We start from the raw sequence: 12,826 nt of genomic DNA, 5'->3' as shown, positions 1-12,826 counted from the left end.
TTATGTCTCAGCAAGATTTTTAATGTTATTGTTAGTTACAGGTCTATTTTATTCAACAAATAGTTAAACACTTAAAAAGATTATAAAACTGCTTTAAAAATCAAAAGAATGCATAAGGTTCACATTAGAAACTTTCATTAAAGATCCACTTACCGTTCATACAATAAATACCTATAAACTATAAGGATGCTTATACAGAACTTGTAGGTATTAACTTCTGAAATAGGCAATATGATATAAACAGATAGAGATATGATGTATTTAACTCCCCTTTCCAGCTCACAAAAGAAAGCACAGACCGCCGAAAAGATATCACCACCACTTACTGAACTGCAAACTTTTTGATGTCACAAACTGTGTTATGTTAACTACATTCCTACAATGTATAGCAGTCTGTTTTTATGGCTTATGGACTAGCTTTGAATTCTGGCTTCCCATTTGGTGATTAAACAAACTAATTAATATCTAATTTCTATTTCCTCATTTGAAAAATGTACGCAGGGCTTCCCAGGTAACTCAGTGGTAAAGAATCTCCTGCAATGTAGGAGACTTGGGATGGATCCTTAAGTTGGGAAGATCCTCTGGAGAAGAAAATGGCAACTCACTCCAGTATTCTTGTCTGGGAAATCCCATGGGCAGAGAAGCCAGACAGGCTACAGTCCATGGGGTTGCAAAACAGCTGGACAAGACATAGTGACTACACAGCAAAAACACTTTGTTTTTTTAAAAGAAAACCATATGCAAAATATTACCTATTTCTCATTTAACTGTCTTTACAATTAAATGAGGCAACACATGTAACATAGTTTAATATATAGTAAGAACTCAATATATGCTAGCCTCTTAGTGTATTATAACTATAGCACAAGCTATAAAACATAGATATTTTACTTATCTATTTTTATTGAAGTATAACTGATTTACAATGTTGTTTTAGTTTCTGAAAGTAAAAGTGTTAGTTGCTCGGTCTGGTCTTACTCTTTGCACTTCATGAACTGTAGCCCCCTAGGCTCCTCCGTTTCTGAGATTCTCCAGGTAAGAATACTGGAGTGGGTTGCCGTTCCCTTCTCCAGGAGATCTTCCGGACACAGGAATTGAACCCAGGTCTCCTGGATTACAGGCAGATTCTTTACTGTCTGAGCCACCAGGGAAGCCCTTTTAGTTTCTGGGATATAGCGAAGTGATTCAATTATATATATATATATATATATATATATATGTATTTATATATATTTCCCCCCTGTTTTAAATACTTCTCCATTATGGTTTATTATAGGATATTGAATATAGTTCCCTTTGCTATACAATAGGACCTTAACATTATAGATTGTGAATTCACTGACATGAGGTAGTTTTCATATTCAAGCTTGACTCAGCTTGAATTCTCTCAATCCTAAATTATTCTATTAGGGGCCTGAAAGAAACACTAAGCATTTTCATAACCAAACACAGGCAAAATCTGGCTCCTCATTTAACAGTTCTTCAACCTTGGTGAAGTTATCTAATTCTATCAAGTTTTAGTACACTGATGAGTGTAGATATTACTGCTTGACTTTTAAGGCTGTGTTGTGAGAATTACACGAGAAAAGTTTATGAAAGCAGTTCTCTCCTAATGCCTGAAATAGAAGACATTTAACAAATACTCGGTTATTATTATTACTAAACTTATTCTATCTCATTTTATGAAAATGACCCTGCCTCCAGTTTTCATTTTAAAATCTGTATCACCTGATAGATTTAAGCTCATATACTTTCTACCACTTCCAGGTTTCTTTATTTTCACTATTCATCTTCCTGACCAACAGAAAAAATGTCTCCTTCCTATGACCATCTTCTACTCTCTTCTTTATCATTTTCAATCAATGAACACTTTCTACAAAGTTAAGAGTGAACTTCTTAACCATATTCAAAATGTTCCACAACCTCTTTTTAGTGCCTTATCTCTTACCATTAAAACAAACAACTATACTTCAGAGGGACACACCTTTAACATACACTCCAAAACTTCTCCCTGCACCCCTAATACCATTCCATGCTCCAAAATTACGAAACACTAACACAAATAATTAAAATCCAAGAATTGACTATGAGTTGAGAAATGGCAGACAAAAAATACACTAGATCCTTAAGAACTCTAGATAATAATCACATAAGGATTTTATACAAAATAGTTTACATATTTACATATTAAACATAAAAAGAAGCATAAACAAAGAACTAGTCACTGTCAAAATATCAGCAAATTTGAAAGATAACCAAATATAATTTCCAAAATTAACAGATACTGATAATAAATTCAATTAAAGAGTTAAACAGGAGATTAAACACAATGAGGGCTTCTCTGGTGGCTCCGTCAGTAAAGAAGCTGTCTGCAATGCAGGAGACTCGGGTTCAATCCCCAGGTGGGGACGATCCCCTGGAGAAGAGCATGGGAACCCACTCTAGTATTCTTGCCTGGAGAATTCTGTGGACTGAGAAGCCTGGTAGGCTACAGCCCCTGGGGTCGCAGTGAGTCGGACTTCCCTGGTAGCTCTGCTGGTAAAGAATCCACCTGCAATGCAGGAGACCCTGTTTGACTCCTGGGTCATGAAGATCCCCTGGGGAAGGGATAGGCTACCCACTCCAATATTCTTGAGCTTCCCTGGTGTTTCAGACAGTAAAGAATTTGCCTGCAGTGTGGGAGACCTGAGTTCAATCCTTAGGTTGGGAAGATCCCCTGGAGGAGGGCATGGTAACCCTCTCCAGTATTCCTGCCTGGAGTATCCCCATGGGCAGAGGAGCCTGGCAGGCTACAGTCCATGGGGTCAGAAAAAGTCAGATAAAACTAAGCAACTAAGAACTACACACAATGAAGAAAAAATTAGTGTCCCAAGAGATGTCAAGAGACAGAAAAGAGAATAAAGAGGTATAAAACACTTTACAGGTGTTTCCCCCCCTCAAAAAAAGTGAGCTATGATGGCTTAAGAAGATGATAATAGTTGAGAATCTTTACAACAAAAATCACATACGCATCTACACTGTTGGAAGCACAATCAGTCCCAAATACTATTTGAGATAAATAAAAATAAATCCTTATCAAAATACATTATATCAAAACTTATAGAATGCTAAAGTAAAACAGAGGCAAATCAAGGGAAAAACAGTATCTGTGAAGGTGGAAAGTGAAATATCCAGCAGACATCTCAACAGGAAAAATTGGTAGTGCTTAAAAAAAAAAAAATTCATTCTATAAAAGTATACTCAGCTAACTATCACAGAGGAGAGAAAAGTACATTTATTTTAAGAAAGTGAGAGAGTTTACAACTCATGATTGAAACTGGGAGGAAGCTGTTAAATAAAAGAAAGAATACAGAGCAAAAAATATAGCATGCAGGTAGACAAAACCACGGGCTTCCCTTGTGGCTCAGTTGGTAAAAAAATCTGCCTGCAATGCAGGAGACCTAGTTTCGATCCCCAGGTTGGGAAGATCCCCTGGAGAAGGGAAAGGCTACCCACTCCAGTATTCTGGCCTGGAGAATCCAAGGACTATACGGTCCACGGAGTCACAAAGAGTCGGACACGACTGAACGACTCTCACTTTCACTTTTCAGACAAAACCACAGGAACACTGACTCCATAAGACAATAATGTCCAGGAATTTGGAGGTAAAAAAATAATGGGAATTTGGAGGTACAAAAATAGTAAGATGTAAGACTAGAAGATGAAAGAGCACATGGGAGTTCTTCTAAGGACCTAACAGAGTTTGGAAAAAAACAGAGATAATTACTAATTTTAGACTTTGTTCCGTCAGGGAAGCATTTTTCTTTTCTTTTTTTTTCAGGTAACAACAGTAGAAAAGAAAAGGAATTATAAAAGTCAAATTAATATGGGAATACCAGACCATTTTACCTGCCTCCTGAGAAATCTGTATGCAGGTCAAGAAACAACAGTTAGAACTGGACATTGAACAACAGATTGGTTCCAAATCGGGAAAGGAGTACGTCAAGGCTGTATATTGTCACTCTGATTATTTAACTTACATGTAGAGTATCTCATGTGAAATGCTGGGCTGGGTGAAGCACAAGCTGGAATCAAGATTGCCAGGAGAAATATCAATAACCAATACGCAGATGACACCATCCTTATGGCAGAAAGCGAAGAGGAACTCAAGAGCCTCTTGATGAAAGTGAAAGAGGAGAGTGAAAACACTGGCTTAAAATTCAACATTCAGAAAACGAAGATCATGGCATCTGGTCCCATCACGCATGGCAAATAGATGTGGAAACAATGGAAACAGTAAGAGACTTTATTTTGGGGGGTTCCAAAATCACTGCAGATGGTGATGCAGTCACGAAATTAAAAGATGCCTGCTCTTTGGAAGAAAAGCTATGACAAACCTAGACGGCATATTAAAAAGAGAGACACTTTGCTAACAAAGGTCCGTCTATGGTTTTTCCAGTAGTCATGTATGGATGTGAGAGTTGAACCATTAAGAAAGCTGAGCACTGAAGAACTGATGCTTTTGAATTGTGGTGTTGGAGAACTCTTGAGAGTCCCTTGGACTGCAAGGAAATCCAACCAGTCAATCCTAAAGGAAATTAGTCCTGAATATTCATTGGAAGGACTGACGTTAAAGCTGAAACTCCAATACTTTGGCCACTTGATGCAAAGAACTGTCTCACTGGAAAAGACCCTGATGATGGGAAAGACTGAAGGCAGGAAGAGAAGGGGACGACAGAAGATAAGGTGGTTGGACTGCATCATCAATTCGACGGACATAAGTTTGAGCAAGCTCTGGGAGTTGGTGATGGACAGGGAAGCCTGGGCATTCTGCAATCTACAGGGCCGCAGAGTTGGACATGACTGAGTGACTGAACTGAACAGAAGGAAAAAGAAAAACAAATACAATAAAAAGCGAGAAAGGAGGAAAAAACATAGAAAAAAGGAAGAGATAGAGTATAAAATAAAATAATTTCAAATACATCATAATAAAGACTTTTGATTTCTGATTGAGGATGTAGAGAGTCAGAAAGAACACTGGTTTTCAATTAAAAAAAAAAAAAGGGCGGCCAAACTCTAAGTTCATGACTACTGTTAAACAAACCAAGAGGTCACAGGACAACTAACCAGCCCCAAATCTTAGAAGGGACACGGCAGATGCTGCTAGAAGTTGTTAAGAAAAATTCAGCTAGAATAAACATCAAATTGGTAGAGCATAAATATGGGCTGGATAGAAAGCGTGGAGCCTGTGGGGACAAAAGAGTTCACAAACTCTTGTACATTTTTCTTCAACAGGAACAGACCAAAAAGACGAATGAGAGTCTTGAGAAAGAGATCTCCATGGTACAGGCCTCAAGGAGGGGGAAAGGGCACTAATCCTTGCTTTTCTCCTCTAGGGAACCAAAGGTTTAATTTGCTTGGAGCAGGACAACAAACACTGCTGTCCCTTGGGCACTGGGAAAACAAGTGCATCTGGGGAAGGGGCTGGACTATAGCTTGGGAATAGGGTCTCCGATGGTCCAGATGGTAAAGAATCCGCCTGCAATGTAGGAGACCTGGTTCAATCCCTGGGTTGGGACGATCCCCTGGAGAAGGGCATGACAACCCACTCCAGTATTCTTGCCTAAAGAATGCCATGGAGAGAGGAGCCTGGTAGGCTACAGTCCATGGGGTTGCAAAGAGTCAGACACGACTGAGAGCCTAACACACACAGGACAGGAGCACTAATGAGGCCAAATGCCCCAGATCCAGGAACACACTAATGCAGCCAAAGACTCTGGCTTTCTCAGAACAACAGGGCAGAAGTGTTCTCTGCTCGTCCAGTTTCTTGTGGAAAAAAAGTAACAGTGGGACACTGCTGGGGACTGACAACTCCTCAAGTGCTGTGCAAAGGGAAGACCTAAAGATAGTGAGAAAACCCTCTGGCAAACCAGCCCCTAACCTAAAAATAAGACATTGCTAGTGGAATTTGAAGCCTGTGGTGCAATGAGGGTAACCACAGAAACAACAAACCTCAAACCTGCCCAACTCCTGACTGTATTAACTCAAACCCCCCACATTAAAGGCCTAGTAGAAGGAAAAGATGTACCCATTTCCAGGCATACAAACCATTTACTTTAGTCTACTCTCCTACACAAGATGCACATCTAGTTTAAAAAAAAAAATTACAAAGCATAGGAAAAGGTAAAAAACAAAACACTTCCAAGAGATAAAGCAATCAACAGAATCAGCCTCTTATATGACACAGATATTGAAGTTTTCTGACAGGGAATAAATTAAGGGCTCTATGGGAAAGGTGAAAGATATGCAACATCAGATAGGTAATATCAGCAAAGAAATGAAAACTGTAAGAATTAAAAGGAAATACTAGAAGTAAAAAGCATAGTAACAGACGTAAAGAATGCTTTCATTGGGTCATCAGACAACACACAAAGTGGAGGAAAGAATCAATGAACTTAGTGATAAATCCAGAGAAATAGGTCAGTCAACAGAAACTGAAATACAAAGAGGAAAAATAATGGGAAGGCAAAGAATAACCAAGAGTTTCTGGACAACATCAACAATTTAATGTAAATATGACTGGAATCCCTGAAGAAGAGAGAGTGGGAGAATAAGTATGTGATGAAATAATGACCAAGAAATTTCCAAATTTCATGGCAGTCACAAATTCACAGGTCCCAGAAGCTCAAGGAAAGAACAAGCAAAAGTCACATCAAGTCAAACTGTATTTCCCTAGGAAATTGTCCACTTCATCTAAACACTCGAATTTGAAATGTATCGCTTAGACGTGCCCACAAAACAAAAAGACAAGGCTGTTTAAAGGGATGAATTCCAGGGACTTCTTTGGTGGTTCAGTGGTCTTTGCTTCCACTGCAGGGGGCAGGGGTGCCATTCCCTGGTAGGGGAACCGAGATCCCAACTGCCCCATGGCCAAAAAAAAAAAGTTAAAAGAAAAGGAAAGTAACAGGTAATTCCAATCTTACAAAAAACTTCTGAGAATAGAAAAAGTTAAATACAACCCAACTCATTCATCAAGCTTACTATAACCCTGGTGCCAAAACCATATAAAAGTCTCCCCGCAAAAGAAAACTATAGTACAATCTAATTCAGGTACAAAAAAATCTGAATTATGAAAAACCTGATTCTTGCAATGGGAATATGTTGTGTATGTTTCTGTGTCCGCACTCTATATCACAAACTTGTATTTTGATAACTGTACCTCGGTACAACTGGTTTTCTTTGCAACCTTATATATTTTAGCTTATGCATTAAAAAATATTATTTTGGAAAGAGGTTCATAGGTTTCAGGTTCCCAAAGGGGTGCACGGCACACAAAACAGATAAGAACCCCTGTACTAAAGAAACTCCTATTGGAGATATACACAAGGAAACGTGCAAGAATGTTCAGGGCTGCACTGTCTGTAATAGAAAATGTCAGTACAAAGAGGAAAGTGGCTCCATAAACTTATACTTACCAGGCACACTTTTCTAAATGTCATTAAAATGAAGGAACTAGAGCTACATGTATCAGCAAGGACCTATTTCTTAATTTGGATGCTGGATACATGGGTGTTTAATGCAATACTCTTTAGATAACCAACACACCACACTATTTTTATTTATTTTTCTCACTTTGCAATGAGAAAGCATCATGGATCATCACCAGTACATGCACTGACATTTAGGAACCATATCCATTAGTCAAGTGTAGTGCAAAATATAAATTCCTTAGGAAGGTTTTCTCCTTTCCAAATTTCTTCTAGGTTTTCCAACCACCTAGTTGGAATTAATTGTACTGTCCTATTCTCCATAGCAATTTATATTTAATTTTCTAATTACAAATTTCTGAATTATACAGTGCTTCCAGTTTTATTGATATAATTAACATATAGCATTGTATAAGTCTAAGGTGTATGCATAACTTGATTTACATATATTGTGAAATGATTACCACAGTAAATTTAGTTAACATTCATCTTATATAGTGAATTTAAATATAGTTTGCACATGACTGATTTCTCAAGTATAAGATCTTTGATGGCTACACACTGCTTTGTATTCCTAAGTTCCTAAAACTACATTTGTTGAGTTTGATTCATTTACCTATAGTCATGCTGAAATAAATCCTGAACACTGGCAGAAAGTTGTGGTTGCATATTTAATATCTATATTGAGATATTGAGATAAAATCTGATCATAAAAATAAAACCTCTCATCATAAAACTGGATTTCTACTTTTCATAATCTTACTGTTATTTTTAAATACAATGAAAAACACAAAAAAATAACTCTGTGAACAATGTAAAATAAGATATATTTCTTCTAAAGGATTTACATATCTATGTTATGTTCAAGTTGGGATGATGATTTTATATTTAAGTATATAGAATGATACATGAGTTAACTATGCCCCCTACTGACTGAAAAGTACTTTGAAAACCAAATAATACAGAGAATAGATGTACCACATAAAAACCAAATATCCCAAATGTACTTTTATAATGCAAATGAGTTTCATAAAAAGGATTTAGTAGGTTTTTAAGTCAAGAATATTTGAGAGAATATTTATTAGAGAAACAGGGAACTTGAGAAAAAGAAGTATAACTTTGAAACTGCTCAGAGTCACCACATTACACAATTTTGGGAAGCATCCTTCACATTACATTCTGTATCAGTGGTTCTCAAGCAGGGGCAATTTTGCCTCCCCGGGGACATTTGACATCTGTGTGGAGGTGCTTTTGGTCATCATAGGGAGGTGGGAGTGTGGTGCTTCTGAATAGAGGGTAGAGGGATGTGGTAGTAGTTAAAGAGGCCAGAGATGCTGCTAAACGTACTACAATGCACAGGTCAGTCTCACAATGAAAAATTATCTGGCCCCAAATGTTAGTTGTGTTAAGAAATTTTGCTCAACATGAATATTCCCTTTCAGGTTGTGCAATAAGGAAACAAAGTCATATGGAGTTTTATGACTTGCTTCAACTTTGCTGAAAGAGTTAAAGAAGACACTAAATCTCTGCCATCAAGGAATATGGGATTTGGGACTTTCCCAGTGGTTCACTGGTCAAAGGGGGCACAGGTTCAAACCCTGGTGGGGGAACTAAGATCCTGCATGCCACATGGCATGGCCAAAAAAAATATACATCTATATATAGTATTACGTTTTAGTCCTTTTCATTTGGGATAGAAAATTGTAGATGAGAGAATTTCATATGCCCACTTTTTAGCTCTACTGTAAGGATGATACAATTTGTGCATAAACTTTTGATGGGTTAACAATAGTTTTTAAAGTTATTAGGTTTTTTCATCATACCTGTGTTTCCATTTCCATCATCCTCTGTTTTATTTCTTTTATTTCTGCTTGTGTTTCAGCTTCTCTAAGTCGGATGGTCATCAGTTCATCTTGTAACTCAATCATGGCATTTTTTTTAGGCGGGTCTTTCCATCTCCCAGTAGTACGAGCTAAGTGGCGCTAAAATTAAAAAAAAAAAAATTATATTGCAACAAATATTCCCGGTACTAAAATAAAAGCCAAATTAACTGAGCACTTATTTCAGGCCGAGTACTGTATAACCCACTTTATATGTGTCATTTTATTTAATCCCAGAAAATCTTAAAAGTTAAATGCTCTTATTTTCACCATACAGAAAAGAAAATGGAAATTGTGATTAACTCCAGAAAGGTCCCACAGCCAGTAAGTGGCAGATTTGGGATATAAACTCAGATACGGTTCAAATATTTTTTTATTCTGTAGGTTAATTATTGTAAAAAAAAATACAATCTTTATCCTCATTTTTCCCTGAGAGATTTTTACATTATTTTTTAATGAAATCCCAAGAAAAGAGGAAAACGGAAGCATTCATGAATTAGGGAAACAATAGCAGAAATTAAGAACAGTGTTCTCAAAAAATTCTTTCATTTGTTTTTAATTAATTTCCAGTTTATTGCTGTCTGATATTTCTTTAAAAAAAAAAAAAGCCATGGTAATGTAAAGAACTTTGCTAGATATATTCCCCACCCCAATTCATACCAAGATCACTTTCTGAAACAATATGTAGTTTTTTTCCTTTCTCCCTTCTGTCTTATAGATTCTATTTTTCTTTTTTTTGCTACTTAGCAGTAATTTCCCTCATATGTGAATAAACTTGTGGCATATAACCAACTAAATGTCTATTTTATTTTGTGATAAAACCATTTTCAAAAGAAGTTACAAATTCATAAATTTATGTTGATGCCATGCACCCTTCTGATGTTTCATAACGACCAATGAATTTAACAACAGAAGAAATAAGTACAATAAAAAAAAATATTTTCTCTTAGTTCTTTAGAAAAAGTTAACACAAATCACAATGGTATAATAAGAGAACAAAAATATGACTTGGCCTCTATTTTACATTTTATTTAATTCTAAAAATCAAAGAGAAAAAAAGCTTAAAAGTACTTTCAATTTCTAAATGCTCTCGGTTTTGTACCTAACAGAGTCCTTCTCACTTTAAACTGAAACCCTAGTGTTGGTCGTTAACTACTTCAAATTTACACAAAATGGATATTCAGGTTTTACTTTTTTTTAAAAAAGCACACAAAATACACTCCTGTACCTGCCAGTGTTCCTCCAGATCCCTGACTTGCTGTCTAAGCTCTTTCAAACCCATGACAGCTTCTGCTTCTCTCAGCTTCACAGCAATGAGTTCCTCCTGAAGTCTTGCAATGTTATTCTCATCAGGAAAGGAGTTGTTTCTCTAAAGCAAGAGAGAGTTTAATTGGGGATTTTTTTAATATAAAAAATAAAATACAGCATATACAACAATACAGCAAAATAACAAGAGCTATTTTATCTCATATATAATTTTGCTTAATTTGATACAATCTTCTTGGGATATAATCCACAAACCATAAAACTTATCCTTTTAATGAACACTAGTGAGAGGTTTTTAAGAGTATTCACAGGGTTATGCAACCATCATCACAAACTAATTTCAGTACATTTTAATCACCCCTAAGAAACCCTATACCCATTAGCAGGTACTCTTATGTTTTCTACACCCCCAGGCCCTGATAATCACTAATCTATGTCTCTATGAACTTGCCTACTTTGAATATTTCATACAAATGCAATCATATAATTTATGGCCTTTTATGACTAGCTTCTTTCACTCAGCATGTTTTCAAATTTCATTTTTTAAATGCCAAATAATAATTTCATTGCACAGATATACCACATTTTATTTACACATTTATCAGTTGATGGAAATGTGAGTTGTTTCCACTTTGAGGTTACTATGAGTAACACTGCTATGGACATTTATGTAAAAGTTTTTGTGTAGATGTATGTTTTTAACTCTCTTAAGTATATATGAAAGAGCAGAAATGCTAGATCAGATGGTAATTCTACATTTAATTTTTAAGAAACTGGCAAACTTTTCCAAAGCAGTTGCATGTTTTACATTCCCACCAGGAAGGAACTTTCTTTAATTTTAAGGACACAGAGTCTAATTCTGTTTTAATAAAATAATAATCAGAATTGTGGAGCAACAAGATTAAAAATGTTTTTCAACATGGCAATAAACATACTAACCTCTGATTAGGACTTCAAACAAAGCATGAACATCACTTGTATTTTAAAGATTTATGGAAGAGAGCAGTTCAAAATTTATTTTATTTTTTCAACACACCACTTTGGAAAAGGAGTATAAAATATCTGTACATTAGTCACTATTGCGACTCATCAATACTCAAGAAATTAGTTCTAAGGTAATTTAAGTATTTCCTTCAAGGGTACAAGATGGGTCCTGAAAGACCCATCTTAGAATATAGGGTTGCCATATTAAACTGCTCTCAGGAATGACCAAAGAATTCTAAATTAGGCTGTAATAAAACTTCATTAAGTAAACTAAGTTCCAAGTCTACAAAATTTTCTACCTCTGAAATATTTCATTAACATTTTAGCCCACAGAAGTGGCTGAATAAAGTTATTCATGCCAACTACACATATTTTGTGATGAATTTTAAATATTTTCTCAACTGAAAATCAGAAATTTACTGTATATGTATTTTAAGAAAAACTATCTTGCATGAAGACATTAACCACAGGATGCATGAATACCAACAAAGCTACTTTAAAAATCCATTTTTAAATTGGACCCAAGAAAATTTCCTTCTTCCAAATATTCAAAACAGAAAGATCCAGACTCAACTAAATCACAGAGCCCAGAATACTCCCCATTAGGCATTTTTTATTTTTTGCTGGCTTTTTCCTCAACAAATAGGAGAAAAAGTTTTCCAAAGATAATATAAAAATAGAAAATAGATTTCTGGCACAATTATTCCACTGTAGTTATACCCTGTTCTATTTCGTTAAGAAACAGTTAAGAATTTGAGGCTCTTTCATGTCCATTGTTTATGAGATTCTGAATAAATGGCTAGATACTACCTAAGGGTAAAAGAAAGAAACTCAACACAGAACCCAAACTATCTATGATTTTATAGATGAGAAAACAGAGATTCAGAATTTGTGATTTGGAACACAGATTCTCAAGTCTGAGGTTATAGGAAACCTAAAAGCGTTTCTATTTCCACTACTCATCTGTTCTTTAATAACCTTCAAAAGAGGTAAGTTAACTTCTGTAAGTACATCTCCAGCTAAAATCTTCCTATAAAAACTGTGATGGTTTTCTGTAGCTTGGACAGCTGTAACACTTATACTCAGATCAAAATTTTCCTGAAATGCTTATGTATTTAACTAGTCTATTTCTACACTCGTTGCAGATAAAACTATTATAATATTTGAAAACAATGGTTAATTTCTTTCTTTAAACAAATTTACAAGAAAAACGACACATCTGCAATGTGC

General features: G+C 35.8%; 1 protein-coding gene across 4 annotated transcripts in view; it reads right to left on the bottom strand.

Annotated features, from left to right (window-relative positions):
- EVI5 (ecotropic viral integration site 5) overlaps window positions 1–12,826 on the bottom strand; it is a 223,122-nt gene that overhangs the window by 72,511 nt on the left and 137,785 nt on the right. For all 4 annotated transcript variants that reach the window (XM_065908661.1, XM_065908652.1, XM_065908670.1 and 1 more), the window contains 2 exons: window positions 10,575–10,715; window positions 9,290–9,448 (listed from right to left, as the gene is read on the bottom strand). In XM_065908661.1, the coding sequence (XP_065764733.1) occupies window positions 9,290–9,448; window positions 10,575–10,715 (300 nt within the window). The remainder of the gene's footprint in view (window positions 1–9,289; window positions 9,449–10,574; window positions 10,716–12,826) is intronic.

Source organism: Muntiacus reevesi, chromosome 1 (genome assembly GCF_963930625.1).
Source record: "Muntiacus reevesi chromosome 1, mMunRee1.1, whole genome shotgun sequence".
Lineage (NCBI taxonomy): Eukaryota > Metazoa > Chordata > Mammalia > Artiodactyla > Cervidae > Muntiacus > Muntiacus reevesi.
The sequence above is the reverse complement of the archived record's forward strand: the minus strand, read 5'-3'. Positions and strand labels throughout refer to the sequence as shown.